At 34.4% G+C, this 22,329-nt stretch overlaps 3 protein-coding genes across 8 annotated transcripts; 1 reads left to right on the forward strand and 2 right to left on the reverse strand.

The window, feature by feature from the left end:
- Positions 1-635: 635 nt before the first annotated feature.
- On the reverse strand, positions 636-8,680 carry LOC114389652 (phospholipid-transporting ATPase 1-like). Of its 3 annotated transcripts, XM_028350375.1 has the most exons (10): positions 8,468-8,680; positions 8,167-8,377; positions 6,633-8,088; positions 5,653-5,998; positions 4,703-5,492; positions 4,416-4,539; positions 3,978-4,197; positions 3,109-3,567; positions 2,723-3,014; positions 636-1,318 (listed from the first exon to the last, which is right to left on the reverse strand). In XM_028350375.1, exons 3-9 carry the CDS (start codon positions 8,014-8,016, stop codon positions 2,816-2,818), a joined length of 3,522 nt encoding a protein of 1,173 aa, XP_028206176.1. In that variant the 5' UTR covers positions 8,017-8,088; positions 8,167-8,377; positions 8,468-8,680; the 3' UTR covers positions 636-1,318; positions 2,723-2,815. The 3 variants fall into 3 exon arrangements, with proteins under 3 accessions (XP_028206176.1, XP_028206177.1, XP_028206175.1); XM_028350376.1 differs by having other exon boundaries at positions 5,653-5,995; positions 6,633-8,377; XM_028350374.1 differs by having other exon boundaries at positions 6,633-8,377.
- Positions 8,681-12,907: 4,227 nt separating this feature from the next.
- Positions 12,908-17,794, forward strand: LOC114390473 (serine/threonine-protein kinase STN8, chloroplastic-like). 3 transcript variants are annotated; one of them, XM_028351215.1, is made up of 5 exons: positions 12,908-13,571; positions 13,869-14,042; positions 14,256-14,660; positions 14,958-15,321; positions 17,695-17,794. In XM_028351215.1, the coding sequence occupies exons 1-4, from the start codon at positions 12,990-12,992 to the stop codon at positions 15,306-15,308; spliced, it is 1,512 nt and encodes a 503-aa protein (XP_028207016.1). In that variant the 5' UTR covers positions 12,908-12,989; the 3' UTR covers positions 15,309-15,321; positions 17,695-17,794. The 3 variants fall into 3 exon arrangements, with proteins under 3 accessions (XP_028207016.1, XP_028207014.1, XP_028207015.1); XM_028351213.1 differs by lacking the exon at positions 17,695-17,794 and adding an exon at positions 15,822-16,318; XM_028351214.1 differs by lacking the exon at positions 17,695-17,794 and adding an exon at positions 15,976-16,318.
- On the reverse strand, positions 16,369-20,504 carry LOC114390475 (mannan endo-1,4-beta-mannosidase 6-like). Of its 2 annotated transcripts, none has more exons than XM_028351217.1 (7): positions 20,137-20,504; positions 19,086-19,139; positions 18,700-18,973; positions 18,019-18,213; positions 17,724-17,846; positions 17,312-17,523; positions 16,369-17,053 (listed from the first exon to the last, which is right to left on the reverse strand). In XM_028351217.1, the coding sequence occupies exons 1-7, from the start codon at positions 20,331-20,333 to the stop codon at positions 16,621-16,623; spliced, it is 1,488 nt and encodes a 495-aa protein (XP_028207018.1). In that variant the 5' UTR covers positions 20,334-20,504; the 3' UTR covers positions 16,369-16,620. The 2 variants fall into 2 exon arrangements, with proteins under 2 accessions (XP_028207018.1, XP_028207017.1); XM_028351216.1 differs by having other exon boundaries at positions 18,700-18,976; positions 20,137-20,502.
- Positions 20,505-22,329: the final 1,825 nt, after the last annotated feature.

Consider the following 22,329-nt stretch of genomic DNA (forward strand, 5'->3'; position numbering starts at 1 on the left):
ATTTTGAAGAAATGATTATTTGTGTTTATTGATTTTTAAAGATAATTTTTATAAAAAAAATTGTTTTTTTTTTAAATTTATAAATCATAAAATTAATATAGATCAAGTGGTGCATATAGCGTCTGAAGTGTTGGTCCAATGGAAGAATGTTTGCGAGTAGCAGAATCCTCGGAGATTTAGCACGTCTTGAACTCCTCCGCCACAAGGAACTTTGAACTGCAACTTAGATGTTGCTTTCTTTAATACTGGGGATGGGGTTGTGGTTGAAAGATGATGCAGGTTAATTCATCAAAGCAAGGAGCAATTGTATGAAATGTCTACCAAGGATGCACGAAGCCATCGAGGGGTTAAAGGAGATAAATGTTCCAAAGGCTATCATTGAGGTAGACCGTCAACATCTTGTCACAATGTTGCAACATAAAAAGGAGGTTCACTCTCAATTTGGATGTATTATGAAACCTAATCTCTCTCATAGCTTAGCTAGGACATCTAGTTTTCTTACTAATTCTCATTTTTCATTATTTACCATCTTGTATTGTTGAACAGATTCTAAAGGAAATAAAATGAGTCAGTTTTTAACCCAAAAAAAAACGATGATTTAAATTTATTCCGATAAACAACCACAAACTCACCACTGAAAAAAAACAAGCGTTATTTAGCAATAAAAAGATTAAAAAAATGAGTTCAATGTTTGTTTGGAACCATATCTATACATGTTTCTTCCGGATCTATATGTAAACATCTATTTTGAAGTTTATGTTAGTTTTATTAGAAGTGTCGCTCCGGAACGTAAACAGAATAAATGAATTTGCTTGGGGTTTTCAGTGTAGCTTCATCGAGTGAACAAGTTTCAAAATCGTTTTATGGGCCAAGACTTCCACTGTTCATGTCCACTTCTACCTCAGGTGCCTTTAAACTTGAATTTCTAGTTGAAGCCCTTTGCAGGGTTGGCTGCTGAATTGACTAAAAATCTGGACAGGGTAGCTATATATGGATTGTGGAAATTACATTATTTTATTTTATCCTTTCTTGAGACAATTTATTCCTTTCTTTTCTTTTCTTTTTCAAAAATGGGGATAATATAAGCCTGATTTATACAGAACTATTGTACATCAGGTTACCCTGTATTGTAACCATTCTCTCAAACAAGGAACTCTCAAGGCCAGTGGATCATAATCATGTCGCCAATGCCCCCTTTCTCATTTCAACCACGACTAATTGCTTGATAACTTTACATGTGATTCCCCACGACACACTTGATTACTATATAGGATGTAAGTATATTTTCACATTGGTGCAATCTGCTGCTGCTACTCACCTGAAGAATCGACCACAAAAAATTAGGGCCAAGCACAAACAGATCTAAACACTTGAAGAGAGCAAGCTTATTTTATTTATGTAAAAGAAGTGTGAGCACAACATTTTTCCATCTTCATTCTAGTACAATAACCGTAAAAATCACCCAGACAAAAAATCATCTTTTAACTCATTTGTTAGTTACAAAACATACTGCATACATGTTTCCTCGATTGTTTGTTAAACCCAGAACCATCTAAGGAGTTTGCAAATGTAAAGAAAAACAATCACGAGGCATTCAATAAAACCCATCCTTAACCAAAATAGCTAAAATAACTGTCCAAACTTCAAAGCCACAGGATATTTTAGCAGTAAATAATGCAGAATTCGGGAGTTTATATTGTCAAAAGACTAAAAATGCCAAGTTTGCTTTTCTAGTGTTGGGAGAACTCCTGGCAGATTCCTATAAATACCTGGCCAACAGAACCCAAGGCAGGCTGGATTGATAGTTACTAAATTCATATATCCCCATATTCCAGGAAGGAATCCGTGTTACTATCAAATGACATCCATTCTCCTATCAGAAATTAGGTAGTTGGAAACTTTAAATTCAAAAATGCATTTTGGAGAAAGGCAGACACTTACCAAAACCCATCATTATTTTTGTACGGAAAACTATGCCTGAGCAAATGATTGAAGGAAAACTCATCTGACTGTTATGCCACTTAAAAGAGTTTTTTTTAGCTTGGGTTGAGTAGCAACTTGCAACATGCGACAAGAACTCTTAAATAAATATTAATAGAGTGAGCTTTCAGGCAGTTTTACTTCTCATTCACCCACCGTCCCCCTTAAAAAAAATAGTCCCCCATTTAGTTTGAATGTTTGTTCAAATTTAGAAGAAAAAAAAATCATAAATTCAAGATTTAACGAAGATTTTGGTCACCATAGGTTCCATAAATTTGAGTTTTGGTCATCCCTATAGTTTTTATTATTGGTAAATATTGGTCCCTATATTTTCACTCATTTGAGTATTATCCCTCAGGGACCAATACCTTAATAAGTAGAAAATATTCTATAAGAATCAATCCTCCATGGAGCATAAGGATCAATTTCTCTATTAGTAAAATTACAATCAGTGCAATGGGACTTCTAAATTTCACAAAACCTACATGACTTACAGCATTAATAATACATTATTAGCAATAAAAAGGTTGTCATAAACCATTGAAAGATATCTGAATACCCATTCTAAGAAGCTTTTTGGACTAATAGTAATAAAAATCTATTAACTATTATAATCACTCTCAGCTTTAGACAACCACTAAGTTCAATGAAACTAGTTTACATAAAATATCAATAGACAACTATAAAATAACACCATTCAAAATATGTTAAGACTAAACTGAGAGAGAAAGCATATGCTTGCCTGGTCACTTGTACAGCCAACTGCCACAAGAATGCAATGTGATGGACAAATACAATGGAAACCATTCCAATGAGATTCTCTAGTTTCTACAAGTTAATTGGAAACTGGTAGCCTTGATTGCAAATCACCATGCTGTTTTCTCATGGTATCAGCTACTCTAGCTATCTGGATATCCGAAGGACAAAAGATTTGATAAACAGCTTTGCAAAGAAACCGAGGTAGCAATGCCACAATTATTATAAGCAAAATTGTCATCCAATATGTAGGGGACCTTGCCAAATGATAAATAGTCCTGAAATGATTAGAGGCACATAAGCTATATATCCTACACTACTAATCTACAATACAATATATTCATAGGAAGACACACATCACACATGACTAACCCGTAATTCGGAAAGACAGGTATAGAATCCAATATCACCATGCAACCATATGTAATGATTATAGATCCCCAAACAGCAACATGACTAACTAGTGCCCATTGGTTAATGTCCATAGCCAGGTGTACATTTACAAGGATAACAACTGAAATTGTCCATAAACTGCCCATGCTCCATATATCAATTGTGCTGTCCTTATAGATGAATACAGGAATGTAGAAGAGAACAAGACTCTGCCATAGTGTGTCAATCATTGTGAACCAAAATAACTGCATATTGTAAGCCTCGTGCCGGTGACCTGCACCATACAATTTTGGATACTGCAAGAGTGTCTTGTGACTCAAGTCTTTGTCCAGAACACCAACAACGATAGTAGGGATAGATGTGTATATCACAGAATAAAATACACTACTCCAATCTGTTAATGCAGAAGTTGTAGAAAAAGCAGTGCATAATATATACCTACAGACAAGGAAGACACAGCATTAGAATGAATAAAATTTCATAAAATCTCAACTATTTATATAAATCAAATGAGTTCTATCGCTGAGCCCAAGAATTGGGGATACATCCTACAACATATTACAAATTTGAGCATGGACAGCATACAGCTGGAAGATCAGACTGTTCTAAATGGGCAACTTTATAGACAAAAGTTAACATCCAAATATGGATAAAATCCTTTTTGAGTAATCTCAGATCAAAACTTATGTATAGGCAAAAATAATGAAAATTACACTTTCCTAGTTCAAGTTCATGCCTAAAAAAAGTCTGAAAGATCAGATAGCAGAATTAAAAAAGTTAAGAAAGACTAATTGATCAAACAAACAAGTGGAAGTCAGCCATCAGTATTAAAAGAAAACTATACATACCAGAATAGCATCAACACAAAGACAGCATTTCGGTAGAAGTTGTACAGAATTAAATAACCAACACGCTGGTAATTCCAGTGTCCATGAACTAGAAGTAATTTATTCAAGAACTGGAATTGTCCCATAGCAAAATCTGATGCCATCACTGCTTGGCGCCCTTCCTGCCCACATATTCCAACACCAACATCTGCCATTTGGATCATTGAAACATCATTTGCCCCTGTCCAAAGTAATTGAAACAAACAGAAGACGTCATAAGTTTGATACGGAATAATCTTAATTTAAAAGTGCATCTGATTATACAAATAACAAACTACAAGTAAAAGAATCTTGTTGACCTCAACTTATAGACAAATCCATTATCAACCATCACTCAGGCACCCCAACAAAGTGCAAATGTAAATTATAGGCCTTTTCATATCCTTATTAAGAACTTACCATCACCTATAGCTAATGTCAGATCATCTGTGCGGCTTTTTATCAGATCAACGATTCCTGCTTTCTGCAAGGGTGCAACACGGCAGCATAGCACAACCCTACAGGAAGTTGCAAGGTCGAAAAGCTGTTGAAAGGAAAAGGGAAAACAGTAAATATTTTCCATGAAGTTGAACTTATTGATACCAATCTAAACAGTTGTATATGCACCTAATATAAATTAAGCTTAACAGTTCCAACATACATAAATATTCCAAATGAAAACTTCAAATGAGGAAAGATAATCTTGCCTCTGACTGTAATTCCTTCTCTAAAATATAAACCAAACTGGTTCCATCAATTATGAGTGCCAATGGAGCAGTAGTTTTTTCTTCCTTTCCTGGATTCCACTTGGGCATGCTCAAGGATTTTGTATCATTGGGAATATCAGGGCCTCCATGTCTAGAATCAATTTTGCATTTTAGATTCTGTTGTTCTCTACTTGAAGATTTCACACCATACTTTGTTTTGGCATCAGCCAAGAGATTTCTGCACTCAACCTCTGAAGTGCCATTTATAATTATTTGCTGCATATCTGCACTCAGAAGTTTACAAGAAAGACCAATTGAAATTGCAGTCTCTTGCTTATCACCGGTAAGAACCCAGACCTTGATTCCAGCTTGCCGCAGGGATTCAATGGCTTCTGGTACACCCTCCTGTAGCTTGTCTTCAATTCCAGTTGCTCCAAGAAGCTTTAGGTTGCATTCTATAAGAGCCGCTGTTTGACGTAGTTTTGCTGCTCGATCTGTCAATGAAGTGCTCGCATCTTCATACATGCTTTGCCACTCCTCAAGTTCAGCATCTGAAAGATCCCTGGAGGCAACAACAAGAGTTCGTAAACCTTGCATAGAATATTCCCTTAAATGACTCTGAGTTTCATGCCGTATGCCATTGTTGCCTGAATTGTCAGGTGCTAAAATGTTAAACATTGAAGTGTCAGCACCTTTAACCAACACCTTAACAACATTATCCGGAAACCGGATAACAACAGACATCCTCTTTCGTGCACTATCAAACTCATGCAGGCCCAATACATCCAACCTATAATGCATACATAAATGATTAAGTTACTGAATAGTCTAAAATCTAGATATATATAAGCCACACAAAACATAAAAGGCTGCATTAGGATATGCAATGTAAATATAATTCAATTTCATTCGATACTAAAGCCCAATGACAAAAGTATAATACTATTTACCTGAGTTTCTCACCATTGACATCAATAACAATGTTTCCAGATGTTCGCTCAAATAGAGTATATCCATATACAGAGGCAGCAGAAACTAGAGCTTGTTCATCAGGAGATTCTCCCTGGTAATCAATACTTTCTCTGGGTTCATTTGATTCTCCTTTTCCACAACTAGAAGATGTACTGCTACTAATAATGGGGATCACAGTATTACAAGCAGCCAATGTAAGGAAAAACTCATGAGCAGCAATTCTTTCATCCCTATCTGAGTCTTTCTGCAACAATGCCATTAGTTCAGAATCAACAGCAATTTCAGATTTGAGCTTCCATCTTCGTTTACCACTATTGGCTGCTGCTGTTGCAAAACATCACAAAAATTGGTTTGGGATACATATGCACCAGCAAAGTTTTCATCGCATGTTTATGGATGATTCCAACAAGAACTCATTTAGTCAATAACTCAGCTCAAAACATGCAGCTTAATCAAATGGTGGGTAGTAGGAAAAAAAATCATTGGCGAGTAGAGATATTTCATCAGACAAGTCAACGATAAGGCAGAAATTTTGAAACTTAAAGAAAGTTCTTCCTACATACAGTAACTATAGAGATTTACATATGAATGAAACATATTCAACAGGACAATCCCAGGATTGATTAATGTAACCTAATAGAAAATGACTGCCCAAGAGAGCATCATGATACTGGTAACGGGATATGAAGGTGTATTATATGGCAACCAATTCTCTTTGTCCAGTAAAATACTAATTATCATAAACCAAAAATATCAAAACTAGTGTACCACTCAAACTTCCAATAGAAACCAAAATTTTTCTCATAATATCAGTGCAATACAGAATTACACATATAAAGCCTTTCAGTGAATTTCAAACTATATTAGCATGATAGATAATGGCACTGCACCACATCTTTAAGCAAGCTGGAATTACATAATGATCTCAAGTGAAACCCAAATATAGAAAAAAATATACCTGTATTATTATCAGCCGTAAGCAAGGAGCTCCCATATTTCTTTCCATGTACACTAGCTCTCTGAAACTCCATTTTGTTTTCTGTCAGTGTTCCTGTCTTGTCTGAAAACACGTAGCGTATTTGACCCAAATCTTCATTTATATTTAATGACCTACACTGGAACCTTGATCCAGAGTTAGCATCATACATATCCCCGTCCTCTATCATGAAGTATGACTGACCCAATCGAACCAACTCCATTGTGATGTATAGAGATATTGGTATCATTATCTGAAAAACTATAATAGAACTCAAAAAGGAGAAGAATGTCTCCATTGGAATCCCATAATACCTGTATTTCTTTCCATTATCCGGTCCATTGAAGTATGTTTTTCTGTAGTAAGGCAAGGTATCAAGCTGATCCTTGTGGCGTACCAGCCAGAGACCCATCCCAAGGGCAACAACTGCGCACATGATAAAAAGAAAAACCGACAGCCAAAAAGTTTCTCTGTTCATGTAGCTTTCCAGTTTGCTTCTCTTGGAAGGGGAAGCTGCACTGTTCAACATCGCTTTTGTTTGCTGTCCTGCATAAACCACCACACCAACTATCCAATTTGTGTTCTTCAGCATGCAACCACGCAGCACAATGTTTGACTGGTTAAGGGGAAATTTGCAACCATTGAATTCCATGTTGGCAGTGAACTCATAAATATTCCGATTAGGTGGCTCACATCTAATAACTCCAGAAACAGCACAAGCATCTGGCAACACGGCTGAAGCAGTTTCCTGCTTAGCATACCTTGTTTTCAAATTTGATTCTCCATCCAAATTCATTGTCTGAATATAGGCAATCCCACTTGGATCACTCGTCCCCAACAAGACCATGTCAGCAGGAATCATCTCATCAGCAGAGATTTTAATGACATCACCAGCCTGTATATTTTTCCATTTCTTGGGGCAGAACTGAGCCGATTGAAGAACCAGACACTCTCGATTGTTTTCATTGAGATCGGACCTGTGCCTGCGCCAATCCTCATAGGCATCCTTGATAGCTGTGACGCAAAGCACAAACAAGAGGGGGAAAAGGGAGACAGTTCGCCCAAAAACAGCGAGCGGAGGAAGCTGATTGAGAGCGGCAATGGCAAGGAAATAAACATAAGCAACCCTGTGAAATTGAATGAAAATATTCTTGGGCAAGAAGGTGAGAAGAGTGTATCTGCTGGTCCGGATCTCATTCCCGGCAAACTCAAAATTTTCATTTGTCTTGATGGGATCATTAACATAGATGAGGCTGGCATTGTCATCATGAAAGAGGGCAGTATCATCAAATTGGACGCTGCTTCTGGGACGGTGTCGAGGATGGGAAATTTCAAAGGGGGGAATGTTTTGGGCTTTAAGTTCCATGGCAATCCACGACCCCCCCTAACGTGGTGCAATCCAATTGAAAACTTGTTCAGTACATTGGGAAACCAATCCCTGAACAAGGATATAGGATTTCAACCAGAATGAACAATCAATCAAAAAAAATAAAAATGAATGAATACAGGAGGGAACCTAATGGGCTTTCAAGCCCGCATTGGCGGCAGAATTATTTCATTGCATTGCATCCATCATTATGATGAATTGATGATGTATGACCAAGGAACTGCTGCTGAGAGCGATAGACTTTCCAACTGAGATGGATGCTAAAACAAAGAGAGCTAGTTTTGCCTGGGAATAAACGATGCAATTCAATATGTTGATGATGGTTCCTCCTCTCCCACTCCTGTCATTGAATAGAATGATGATGAATTAACAAGTAAATGAATTGATTATGGATTGAACAAGAGAAGAGAAAATAGAAAGGAACCCTAACCTGACGTGGAAGAATTAAACGCGGTGTGGAATTGGGGAGAAGAGGAAAGGGATTGGGTTGAGATGAAGATGATTTGATGGAAATACAAATTCAAATGCTCAGAGAGAGAATTGGAATCGATCTACCGAGCCTAGCCCTACCCTCGTGTCGTGGAATGCCAAAACCAAACCGTTAGATGGGAAACCAGAACTCACAGAACAAAAAAAAAAAAAAAAAGTGAATAATAATATGAAAAATGTAATCTATAATAATAATAATAATAATAAGATTGTATTTGGATTGGGTTGGGGGAAACCTAATGTTGGTTACAACGAAAAGTGAGAAAGATGCGGGGAACTAATGAATCGTCAGTGTTTAATTTCTTTTCCTTTATTTTTTCATTTACTTTTATTTAATAGCATTACTATGAAATATTTTCACATGTAAAATAAGGAGCTTATCATATCATAGTGATCTTTTTTTTGTCAATTTTTTATTTTCTTTATTTTTTCCAATTTTCAACCAGAGAATTATTTGACTTGTCTAATGCTTGATTTCCAACTATTATTATTAAAAAGAAAACAAGTTTGAGAGTAAAATCTTATGTAATTTTACAGTTAATTTTTAGAGAATTTTGTTTTCTTATTTTAATTCGTTTATAGAAATCTGATAAATTTGATTTATGTTAACATGATTATGTAAAAGCAAATAATTGAAATCATCCACAAAGTGAAATACTTAATTCCAAATAAACTCAAGTTCATATGATTTAAGACAGATTTACACGAAGTAATAACTCGATTGGATCATGTAAATGAACATTGAGGATTGTTATGGGTGTCTAAACTTGGACAAGCTTTTAAGGTTCACACATGAAGAATGAAATGAACCAACTCTTATAATTTATTTCTTAAATATTGGTTACAAAAGCATTATCCCAAAACATAATGATCCAATGATGATACGAGACATCATTGCAAACCCTGACGTGGGTAGAGTATTTGTTGATTAAGGAAGTTTGACGAATATATTATATCATTTGTCATTCAATCATATAAAGATAGGGAGAAAACAATTGAAATTGTATGAAGTGACTTAGATTGGATTTACAAGTGACCAAATTCAACCAATATGATATTTGGAAACATTCTTCACGATAGGCGGCAATGTGGAGAAAAAGATAGTATTGACCAAAGTTTGATGGTTAATATGTTGGAAACATTCCTCACCAACCCTTGCTTGATGCATAAGGGACAATGGTGTCTATTAGGCGTTTGTTGATGAAATTTCCAACAAAAAAAAATAAAGATCATAGTTGTTACCAATAAAAAGATATCAACAAGTGGCTAGACATTTTGAGGATTTTTAAGGAGGATTGTAAAAGGAGTAAGGTTAAATGAATGCGATTTAGCCCAACCCTGGTTTCCTTTTTAATAAACCTAAGTTTAAGAATTGATGTAGATGATGAAGATGATTCATAAAGGTTACAATCAATAGGTGAATTTTAACCTTTTTCAAGTTAGATGGTCACGAGAAGATATCACAAAGGTAGGGATTAAGCTAGATTCAAGGATAGAAAAGACATTAGAAAACTTGCTAGTTAGTAAAAAAAAAGATTTGCTTGCATGGACAACACATATATGCCAACTATTAACTTGTAAGTTTTGTTGCCTCGAACTTTCAATAGATTTAAGTTTCAAGTTGGTGGCACTAAAGTAAAGGCATATAAGGATAGAACACCAAAAGGAAACACAAGAATAGATTGATGAAATGTTATACAACTTGGCTAGCTAATGTTGTTATGGTGAAAAAGTTAAGTGAAAAAATGTAGAATATGTACCGACTATACTAACCTTAATAGAGTTTTTCCTATAAATTATTTTCCTTTGTCCAACTTTGATAGATTGGTGGATAATTTCTTCAATTACATGGATGATATTATTATGTAAACATTGGATAAAAATTTAGAGTAAATTACATGGACCTTTCACGAGGTTTTCACTTATTACACTTGATGCCCTCCATTTTGTAACCATACAAAAAAATCTAATTTATTTTCTCATACAGCATCAAAGACCCCTCCCTTCCACTTGCACTCTTATATTTCCTACGAATTGCACTTGATACCTTCTATTATTTTTTGTTTGTTTTAGTTCCTACTATTAGGTAATAACGTTAATAAAGATGTAACACTGATATTGATAGCCCATTATCTTTCTTATAGGATAACCACGTGTAATTTTTTGTTAACCTTTTTTGAAAAAACACACAACCACAAAATCTAAATCAGTCAATAACAACACAATTAACCAATGAAGCCCAAGAAATTGGCAAAAAAAGTTCAAAACAAATATAGATAAAATGGAAGAGAACGCAAGCATTACAGATCGGAATGCAAACCACAAAATCTTAAAAGAGAAAACTCACCAGAGGTGGTCATTAAGGAGGTTGTTGCAACTTGCAATAGAAACAAAAAAAAAATGAAATGATAGGAAGGAAGAGAATGGACAATTGATGACTGAATGCTTGGCTAGGAGGAAAAGATTTAACAATACTCACCATTCACCAAATGACAAGATTCAAAATGAAAGATAAAGGGAGATGGAATATGGTGAGGGACAACACGAGTGAAAGATCCTTCTAGATGGTGATGCAATGGGAGACACTAGGAAAATAATAAGATGAAATGTTGAAACTCTTTAGATTTTTATGAATGCAAATAAATGCGGGAATAGATTTTGGATTTGAGATAACGACTTGATTGAGATTATGAGAAGGAGAAAGAAGTGTAAGGAGATGATGAAGGAAGAGTGAGACAATGAATAAAAGAGTAGAAAGAGTTACTAGGTTAGGTTTTTAACTAGAAAATGTATTAAATTTTTAGACAAAAAAAGAAAAGAATATATGAGAAAGTGAAATATAAAAGTTGAAAAGCATAAAAAACATAGTATATATGTGAAATGAAAAATAACACATGTGTATTAAAAATGACCATTTGATTTTGAAAACACAGGCTGAAAATTGAATTGATCTGGTTAATTGGTTATCTAAAAAATGTCCAAAAATCTATTTTTTTATTGGTTTTGAATTTTTTTAATCAATTCGTCGTTTTTATTGAATGGGATCTGAACACTCTTAGTCTTAGGTTAAATAAGTAAAAAAAATAATTATTAAAATCAATTGTAACTTGTTATTGTCTTATTTTGTGGCTTTTTAAATTTTATTCGTAGTTTGTAGAATTTTATAAAATAAAAGTTGAAAAGTTTTTTAAGTTTTTCAATTTTAAATCAAGTCTTAGTCTTTATATTTTAAAAATAACAATTTGGTAATTATATTTTTTTATAATTGGTAACTTTCATCCTTTTTTATATAGAACTTAAGATATCTAGGATAAAAATGTGAAATGAAATAATTATTAAAATTTTTAATAAAAAAATTTGTTTTTATTTGATTAAAATTTACTTATTTTCTAATGGAATTTTGAATTAATTAGGATATCTTTCTTCCAATAAATTAAATGTTAGATCGTTTGTTTCTATAATTTCATTATTCTTACCTTTTTAATCTTTATAATTTGAAAATGATTTTTTTTTTGTCTTTATAGTTTATATTTTAATTCTCTTTTAGTCCATATAGTTTAAAAATGGTTTTTTTGTCCTTATAATTTGCATTTTAATTTTTTTTAGTTCCTATAGTTTGAAAGTGATCTTTTTAGTCCCTATACTTTATATTTTAATTCCTTTTTAGTTCTTAACATCAAAATATGAGTAATATTATCAATTATAATTAACTACAAAAATATTAACAAGTAATTCATAACTAATTTATCACAAGATAATTTGTAATAAAAAAATAGTTAATAATTTATAACTAATTTGTAGTTAATTATTTTTATATTTTTTTGTAGTAAGAACTAAAAGATAATTAAAATATAAATTATAGAGACTAAAAATATTACTTTCAAAGTATAGATACTAAAAGAAAATTAAAACATAAATTATAAAGATTAAAAAAAACACTTTTAAATCATAGGAGATAAAAAATTAAAATATAAATAATAAGGATTAAAAAAATCACTGGAATTAAAAGGTAAAAATTGTGAACTATAGAAATCAAATAAGTAATTTAAGGTAAATCAAAAGGTTTAAGATATTTTTTTTAAATATAAAGTCTAAGACTGATTTTAATATAAAAAACTAAAGGAGGTAAAATACATTTTACCTTAAAAGAATTATAAATTTCAGAATGCACAATAAATATATGTTTAATATTTTTTAAATAAGAATTTATTATAAATTTGACTATAATTTTTTTAATGAAACAAGATTATAAAAAAATTATTTTCACTAAAAAAATTATTTTAAAAAAAGCACTAAAAGTTATTTTCACAAATAAATAAATGTAAATAAAGTGTTGCACAGGTGTTTAGTATTTATTATGTGGTTTGAAGTTGATGGATGAGGCCTTGAATTTGGACCAAGAGAAGAGAAGCGGTGGATAAAATAATAAAGTGAAGAAGAAGAAGAAGTGGCTTGTTTAAGGAATGGCTTCTCTGCTCCTCCCTCCAACTCCAACAGCTACTTCTTCCACAGTTAAACACAACAAAATCAAAATGAAACTGAAACCAAACAGCAATGCTCATGCAGCTACATGTAATTTCTTCTTATCATCGAATTCAAACGCAAACCACCGTTTCAACTCTGCAAAGTGCCATGCATTGTTGGATGACGTGGCCAAAGGGTTGTTGGAGAGCAGCAGCAGCGTTGGCGTGGACCAGTTCCAGAGACTGACCGAAGGCTTATCCCACATGCAGAGGTGGGAGATCCTCGTGTTTGGAGGCTTGACGTGGATTTACCTGACTGCAAGACCAGGTGTTCTTGTTGGTGCCATTGATGCGTACCTTTTGGCACCTCTTCAACTGGGTTTGGACAACTTGTCTGGAAGGAGGAACTTGAAGAGGAGTGACTTTGTTGTTGGAGACAAGCTCGGTGAAGGGTCCTTTGGTGTTGTCTATTCGGGTATTTTGGTCCCAAAGAATGTGGATCTGGATGTGGTGCAGAAGAGGGGGAGAGGCAAGACAACACAGGTGGATGCCAAGTCTAAGGATAAAGTCATTCTTAAAAAGGTATTTATTGTTTTTTTTTTTTTTTCCATTTCCCTTAACCATCCAACCCACCTTTTATCTCGTCGAGTCCACCAATCCTTGACCATTAGGATTCCTCATCCTCTCGGTCTTTCTTTTCTAAATCCTTGCTTTCATGATCAAGAGAAGAAAGATTTGTAAATGAACAAATATTTTAAACTGAAGTAGATCGGTAAATTGCATAGTACTTGATTTGCAGCATGAGTTGCTGAATTACCATTTTCTGTTTTTGGATTATAAAGCATGCATTTTGCATAATCTGACAAATGGAATGTGCAGGTTAAGGTTGGAATCCAAGGGGCTGAGGAGTTTGGTGATTATGAGGAGTGGTTCAATTACAGGCTATCTAGGGCAGCACCCGAAACATGTGCTGACTTCCTTGGAACTTTTGTAGCTGATCAAACTAATTCACAGTTTACAAAAGGTGGAAAATGGCTTGTTTGGAAGTTTGAGGTGCTCTAGCTTGTATTTCTATTCTATTGCAAGAACAATAGCCTTTAGATTAAATAATCATGCACTACTTAACTGTCAGGACTCAGGAGTTTCATAAATATTTTTTTCGGGTGGTGTTAAATGTTATCTTGAAAATATAAATTGAATTTGTCATCTTAGTATAGTTTATTCCTTCATTTACTTAAATTAATAGGAGGATTGCCTGTGTCACAGGGAGATCGTACTCTTGCAGATTACATGAAAGATCGCAACTTTCCTTCAAACTTGGAATCTGTGATGTTTGGACGTGTCTTGCAAGGAGTAGACTCTTCGAAACGAAATGCATTGATCATCAAACAAATAATGCGCCAGATCATTACATCTCTTAGGAAAATTCACGATACAGGCATTGTTCATAGGGATGTAAAGCCAGCCAACTTAGTGGTTACTAAACGAGGGCAGATTAAACTCATTGATTTTGGTGCAGCAACAGACCTGCGGATTGGAAAGAATTACGTTCCCAATCGTACCCTTTTGGATCCTGACTACTGCCCCCCAGAATTATATGTACTCCCTGAAGAAACACCAAGTCCACCACCAGAGCCAATTGCTGCTTTCCTTTCACCAATCCTGTGGCAGGTTTTACTACTTATATCCCATTTATGCTCTCAAAGTATGGTTCTTATGTAGGAATATTAGTTTTAATGAAAAATATAATTCTGGCGATCAACAATTTTATCAAATTGGTTAAAGCAGCAAATCAGCTAAGATCTGTTCACAAACAATATAATTGTTCTGTAAATTAAAATTTAAGAACTCCTAGTTAAGAAACATGTTAATCACATACTGACTGAATTAACTATTCTCCGGTTTGTTCCACATATACCTATTTTGCTCATGAAGTGCTAAAGTGGAGTTATGTGATTATTGTTGCAGTTAAACAGCCCTGATTTGTTTGATATGTATTCAGCTGGGATTGTACTCCTGCAAATGGCAATACCAAGCTTAAGGTCTCCTGCTGCTTTGAAGAATTTCAACTTGGAACTGAAAACCTGTGGATATGATTTGAAAAAATGGAGGGACTATACTCGCCTCCGGCCTGACTTCCAAATTCTAGATAGTGAATCTGGTAGAGGGTGGGACTTAGCAACAAAGCTTGTATCTGAGAGAGGTTCCCTAAGAAGAGGACGTTTATCTGCCGCTGCTGCTCTGCGACATCCTTATTTTCTTCTGGGTGGTGATCAAGCAGCTGCAGTCCTTTCAAAATTAAGCTTGAACAGAAAGTGAGCTGCTAAGCAAAGTGAGTATATCATTCCATTTTCTGATTCTTTCATTTTTTTAATCACTGGTTATCTGTCAAATTTATGTAGTCAAGCTTGAGCAGATTTTTTTTTTGTTTCGTCTTGCTTCTGCTCATGTTGGCTTCTTAAAATATGTCTATGCAGTTATCTAAGGTTTCCTTGACAAGAAACTAAGAAAATAATTTAGAATGAATATGAAACTGTGTTTTCTATTTGACTTTGTTAAACTGGATGAAAGAAAATCACTAGTGTGAACCACTTGCAATCTCTGCACTCTCTTTTGCATCATAAGGTGATGTAAAAGTTGCCGGTTAACCCAAAAGGTAGTCTCTCGGTGTAAAACAACAGGTTTCTTTAGGTCTTTGGTTACTGATAATATGTCAGCATGGTTTAGTCATTTATTTTTTGTTCTTTTGTTGTGTAAGAACTAAGAACCACGTATCACTTTTGATTGAAGCCCTATGAGGTAATATTATTTCTAAACATTTATTTTCATCAGGAGGAGCACAGTTGAATTCAAAGGTGTCCCACACCAAGCCTGCCTAGTTTGTGAATTGACAACCATCAATTATAAGATTTTGTTCCATTTTTTTTTTTGTTTTTGGGTTTTCCTCCCCAAGTTTAAATTGGGGAGATTTTCTACTCAATTTCAGGCAAGGAATAAGCCTGAGGACATCAAAGCTTACAGAAGGAAAAATTTTCCCTGCAGTATACATTTACATCTTTTGTGTAACCTATATGACAACAATCTCAAGCAGGAGCACAATGTGGTTTTAAGAGCTTAATCAGTTGTCTCCTATGGTTTCTTTCTACAAGAGGTGAATGCTTGACGATTGGTGGGACCTCACTTGTAATACCTAAGCTTAAGTTCTATGCCTTGAAACAGGACATACAGCTAAGTAGAGCTGCATGCTATGACACTTATTAGACGAAACTTACATACTTACATCCAAGATGAGATTATATATTCAGTTCCATATAGCTCTGTCATTTGAATAGTATTCTTGTACGAAATTGTGCTTCTTGTGGCTTTCAAAGAGTTGTCATTGATATAATAACACAATAGTTCTTCATACCAAACTTACTAGCTTATTTTACAAAATGCCACACATATGTCCGAACATACAAAGTAAACTATTGGCATCAATACAAACAGAATGGTACAGTGAATCCCCATATTTATCTCTTCTCTTCACTTTTCTATGCAATGTCATTTTCAAAATGAAGCTAATACTCTTGCATCCAACACGGACCTGCTTTTTTACATAGCACTAGTTGGCAACTTTCCACATACGGAGTTACAGTTCGTCATGAATGAGTACTTTTTCCAACACATTTCTCTTCTTACAACCCCAACGGCATTTCTTTGAACACAAGGAATTGAATAGGGCTAGCCTTGTGGATTGAAGGGATATAATGCTTGAAGTGGAAGGTGATTTTGAGAGAACAATTGAATACCCATCATCCATGTAATCTGTTCCATCAGGAAAGAGCTGCCACACAAGGCTTCCAGCCCCACTACCTCCTTTCTTTGTAGAGTTCAGGATGGTCTTGTACACAGTGTTTATAAGGTTGTCTCTATATGTTGAATTGTAGCCAGGAGCTTTTGCAGATACACCAAACTCAGCAAAAACAACTGGCATTCCAAGATACTTTTCAGCATCCTCTATGTGGGCTTCCATCCAAGACTTTATAAATGGAAGATGGGAATCAGCAATTGATTGTGAAATCCTTTGACAAGGTAATTAATTCATAGTTAGAAACTATCATACTCATGTCTAAAGGTGTGGATTTCAGATAATTAGATGAAGGGTAAAAGCAAAAAAATGAAGCACCCATGACATAATACATCAATATTGTTTAGAATGGAGTTTACTTGTATTCACTTGCGTGTGAATATGATAATAAGATGAATGTTACAAGTTTGCAGATGTTCAGTTTTCTGATACTAAACATACTTCAGTACAAGTTACCAATGAATAAACTCACCAAGAGTCTGGATATATGTGAACAGAAGCGAAGTCAACACCTAGAACCTGGTGGTTCCTGATAAAATCAGTTCCAACCTCTTGAGCATATGAGTTTGGGTTGAACTGATATTTCTGAGGTGTCGAGGGGCCATAAAATCCTTCCAGTCCAATCTCCACTAGGTGTTTTGGATCAATGCTCTTCACATAGAATGCCATTTCTTTTATCCAATCCTAGAATGTACTCAGTTTGAGCACAAAATGTGATATCATGGAGGGAACTGATTAGTTGAATGCAATTATTATATGATATGACAAACATATTAGTTGAATGTAATGATCCTATGATTAAATATATGGTGTTTCTTTTAAAAACATAGGTCCACATCTTCTTCTTTTTTTTAGTGGAAAGCAAAAGTTCTGGAGGGACAAACCTGTAACACATCACCTGAGGAGTCTGAGGTGCATCGAGGCTCATTCATCAGTTCCCAAGCAAAGATTGTTGGATCTTCCTTGTAAGTGATATTTGTGAATGTATTGACTCTATTGAGCACCGTCTACACAGTGAAAAATAGTACCAGAACCAGTTAGTTAAAAAGAATAAACAAGGAAAAAAGACCAAATTCACATGTATTCAATATTAGGTAGTTGAGCATTGCAGCATCACATAAAAAACAAGCAACAAAAGATGGTTTTTGATCTGTTGTTGAATTTTAAGGAACTACTTGCCTTAGCATGAGCCTTGTAGTAGCTTCTGAGAGATGGATGTGAAAAGAATTCATCATCAGATGTCAAGTTAAGGCCAGCTGCATTGCCCCACTTAACATACTGTGCTTTGCCACCATAAGCCTCCCAGTTGTTAGCCAGTGATAATATGAGCCTGATTTTGTATTTCCTAGCTTCACTTACCACAAAGTCCAAGGCCTATGGTTCCAACAATAATAAAATGAAATTACATCAGCATTGGTATTTAGCTGCACAGATAACTAGAAATTCGCCAGTATCATCATTCAAACATCAATAACCACAATACAATGGTGAAGAACGATTTCATCATATATACTATAGAAGTCAAAATCATAATCCTGTTTTTAGGAGTATTCCCTCTGTCCCTGATTAATTCACGCATATAAAGAAAGTTAATTAATTTGGTTATTATCATTAAATTTATAATATTTTTCCAAATTTATCTTCACTTTATTGGAAAGTATTCATCTTCTCCAATCTTCATAGGAGAACAAAAGAGATAATTCAAGGTATTTTAGTCAAAAATTAATTAATGTACCAGAGATGAAATGAAGTCTTATAAAAAGGAATGAAAAAATTTGTTGACTATGTCTTATAAATAGGAATAGAGGTAGTATATAAAAAGTACTGAAAATAACAAGTAGGAAATTTAGCAGCACTGACCTTGAATACGTCTTCATCATAAACTGAAGGAGATTTCTGAAGAGCACGCCATTGGCCATCATTGAAGGCCCAAGTCCTACAAACTGACATACCCACAGAGGATGCATGTTTGAACACCTCAGTGACCTTCCCTCGTGTGGACTCATCAGCAGCAAATACCATCAACCAGTATGTGTTGAATCCATTGACATAGAAAGGTTGGTCGTTCACCACAAATTGGTTTCCTTTCGTTTGCACCATCTGCCATTCATTTTCTTCCATGTCTCCCAATTCACTTCTTAACCCCCCCAAAAAAAACATGATTAAGTGTTGAAGTTAGAATGGACATTCGTGTGGGTTTTAGAAAATGAAAAATTAACAAGGGGATGTTCTAATACATTACATACCCATAACTTAAGATAGAATCTGCTGTATCAACGCTCTCCCAATCTTCATATTCACTGACATCAAATGCAGTTGAGCTTAGACTTTTAGTAAGAGTCAGAAAAAGGATCAAGGAAATGGTACGTAATCCTAATCTGTTGTGTGTTTCCATAGAGTTGGTTACCCCTAGCCACGATGTCTTATGGTGTTTTGGACCACATTATATAAGTGATCATCTTAAATTTTCTTACATAGAAGTGGATCAAAGACAGATACAAGAGTGGTGTGTAAGTTGAGACCATGTCACTACTCTAGCTTTAAAGCGAAGAAAAGCTACTATTCTATTTTATTCTCTTCCATTGCTTAGCATTGGATAGGCATGTCGGGTAGGAGTAAAGTAGCAAAAAATGTGTGTCCTAACTCCTAAGGTACACTCAAATAATGTGGGTTCCACAAACCAGAACTTGGCATACAGGGAGGTACAGGGAGGTTTTGTTGGATTTGAAGAAACTAGCAGTTATAGTAATCACATAATTTGAAGATCATTACACATAAATAAACAAACTCTTAAAATTTGGGCTTAGGGCCTAATTCAATCCGACAAAATCAACTTGTTTGATGAGGATTGTCGAAAATTTTTAAGCACTACTTAGGCTGCCTTATCTCTAGTCAATATAGGATTCCATTTTCCTAAGAACCGATGTCGTGACGGCTGCACACAACGCCGCTCCACTTAGTATCTTTGGTTACCACCTTTATAGGTAATGTTTTTCGAAACATTGACAACCAATTCTGATAGGTTGCAACTAAGACGAGTTAGGAGTGATTGCAACTAAGGTGATCTCCCAACACAAACATGGCATAAATATAATATCATCAAGTTTATTCTTATTCTATCATCACTTTTCTAAAATAACGTCTTCACAATCAATTCTATGTCAGAAAGACATATATATAAATATATATATATATATATATATATATATATATATATATATATATATATATATATATATATATATATATTCCCCTGAAGAACTTGATGAAAAGAATTTTTCAAAAGGAGAAATATACCTGTTTGTGTGTGTTGAGTCCATGTAGCTTTCTTCTTTTCTAAAACCTAGTTGGAGGAGTTTGATCCCTGGTTGGGGAGAAGTAGAAAGGATAGCTGAAGAAATCAGATTCAGAGAAAAATTGCAAACGAAGAAGAGTGGATCGGTTGGAATTGGCACTCTTTGCGTATGATGTTTTGTGAGAATGCTAAGATACATTAATGTCTTCCTTCCAAAGTCAAACCGTCATCTTTTTGGAACTATTGGTGGTGCTTGGGCTAGCTATATACTTGTCCTTGTTCCCAAGTTATGAACAAGGATTTATGTTATTCTTACTATTCATTAATCCCTTCATTTCTTTTTAAGATTTGTTCTTGCTGCATTTGGATTTACAAGACTAGAATCTGTCCATTTGGTTAGGAACAAGATCCAGCAGGTTGCCTTGATATTAAATTTCTATATTTACATTTACAGACAAGGTCAAGTTAATTAATTTGGTCCAAGGTTTAGTAAGTTAGTATTATTAGGTGAATATCATCATTATTTTGTTCAATCCCGTGGTGCTTGTCAAACATGCAAGAGGAAACATCACCAATTTGCATCTATTTCAGAGTGAGATTTACTTGCTATGTTTGTTCATTGGTGAAGAAGAAAGAATATGAATGAAAAGTAGTTACAATGTAAATTTCGCAAGTTATTAACATGACTTAAATATATTTAAATACTTGAACGAAGACACTTGATAAACAGTGATGGTGGTTATATGATACGTGGCGGCCATCAAGAAAGTTGACGTAGCCGCTACTGGGTCATTCTCTCACCCAACATCAATATAAAAAAGACGCGTTTTGAAATTAACAATACATGGCTATTCATCCTTAATTTGTCAAATTATAAGAAGTTATGCTAAACTTACATGATGTTGGCCAACATACCCTCGATGATTGCAAAGGGAGAGGAATTCTTTTATAAGTAAAAACTCTGTTTTAAGTAAGTTAAATTTCTATGCATCTATACCTTTCATTCTCTTTCTCTTTTTTTTTTCTTAACTTTCCGTTTAGATTCTTATTAATTCAGAATTTGGTAGGCTGACCAAGAATTATTTATGTTAAGTATCAAACTCAGATTTTAGTATATTAACCATTTGTGTCCAATCAGTTACTTTCAACTTAAATAAGTTTGAAATCAAAATATGTTTAGCAGTTAAAAAATTGTCTCAGATACTTATTACAAAATTCAAGAGAGAAAGGTAATTGAACATTTAAACTTTAAAGTTTCAATTCCATGATAAGATTAGAAAACAAATGATTCTAAATCCTCTGCCTGCACATCTTTTTTTCTTTCGGTTGAACATCTTGAAAAGTGTCGTTCTACGGAAGTGCAGGCCGGCAATGGCAGCATCCGGAATTTATATTAATAAGTAACTAAGTTTGTGATTGAAGATTTGTTTCATAACCAACTCAAAAGATCAAAACGCGTGAAAATAACTGGGTGAGAGTCCTACAAGAAACCAAAAGTCCTAATTAAGATGACTTAAGAAAATGTACAACACACGCATGCATGCATTGCACGTACACAACCACACTATGATTAATTATTTACAGAAATAAAGACAAGAAGTAAAGAATGATCCATTTGTATAAGTTTATTCATTCTACTGAAAAAAAGAAATATGTATGGAGAATTTATATATACTTGTAAACAGCTAAAACGAATTTGGTCTATTGAAGGCTTGTTGAAGGAGGCTTATCGAGCAGTGAGTAATGGAGAGATGCGAATTGCTCGGCTTCTCCATTCAGCCGGAGGGTGTCACAGAATTTGGAACCGTATTGGCGTCGGATTTTGCGACCGATCTGGAATTATCACCAACCAAATAATCTGCCACACCCACCACATTCAGATATGGGAGAGGCCAGTGGTGAATGATGAGTTTTTACACCACAATAATACTCATCACACTATGAGTGGCAAAATAAATAAATAAAAACTATAAAATTTAAATCTTTTTATTCTAAACAGTACTGTTTTATTCTCCAATATCTTTTTGAATGATTAAAATTTAAATTTCTGTTTATAAGATATATCATTTATTCAAAAAGTTTATCTTTAAATATTTGATTTTAGAACTGAAAGTTAAAAAACAACAATATTCTCTCTACTAGTCCGATTTTGAAAATTACATACTTGAGATAGGAGGATTAATTCGTGAAGTGTA

The sequence above is a fragment of the Glycine soja genome, chromosome 16 (genome assembly GCF_004193775.1).
Source record: "Glycine soja cultivar W05 chromosome 16, ASM419377v2, whole genome shotgun sequence".
Taxonomy (NCBI): Eukaryota; Viridiplantae; Streptophyta; class Magnoliopsida; order Fabales; family Fabaceae; genus Glycine; species Glycine soja.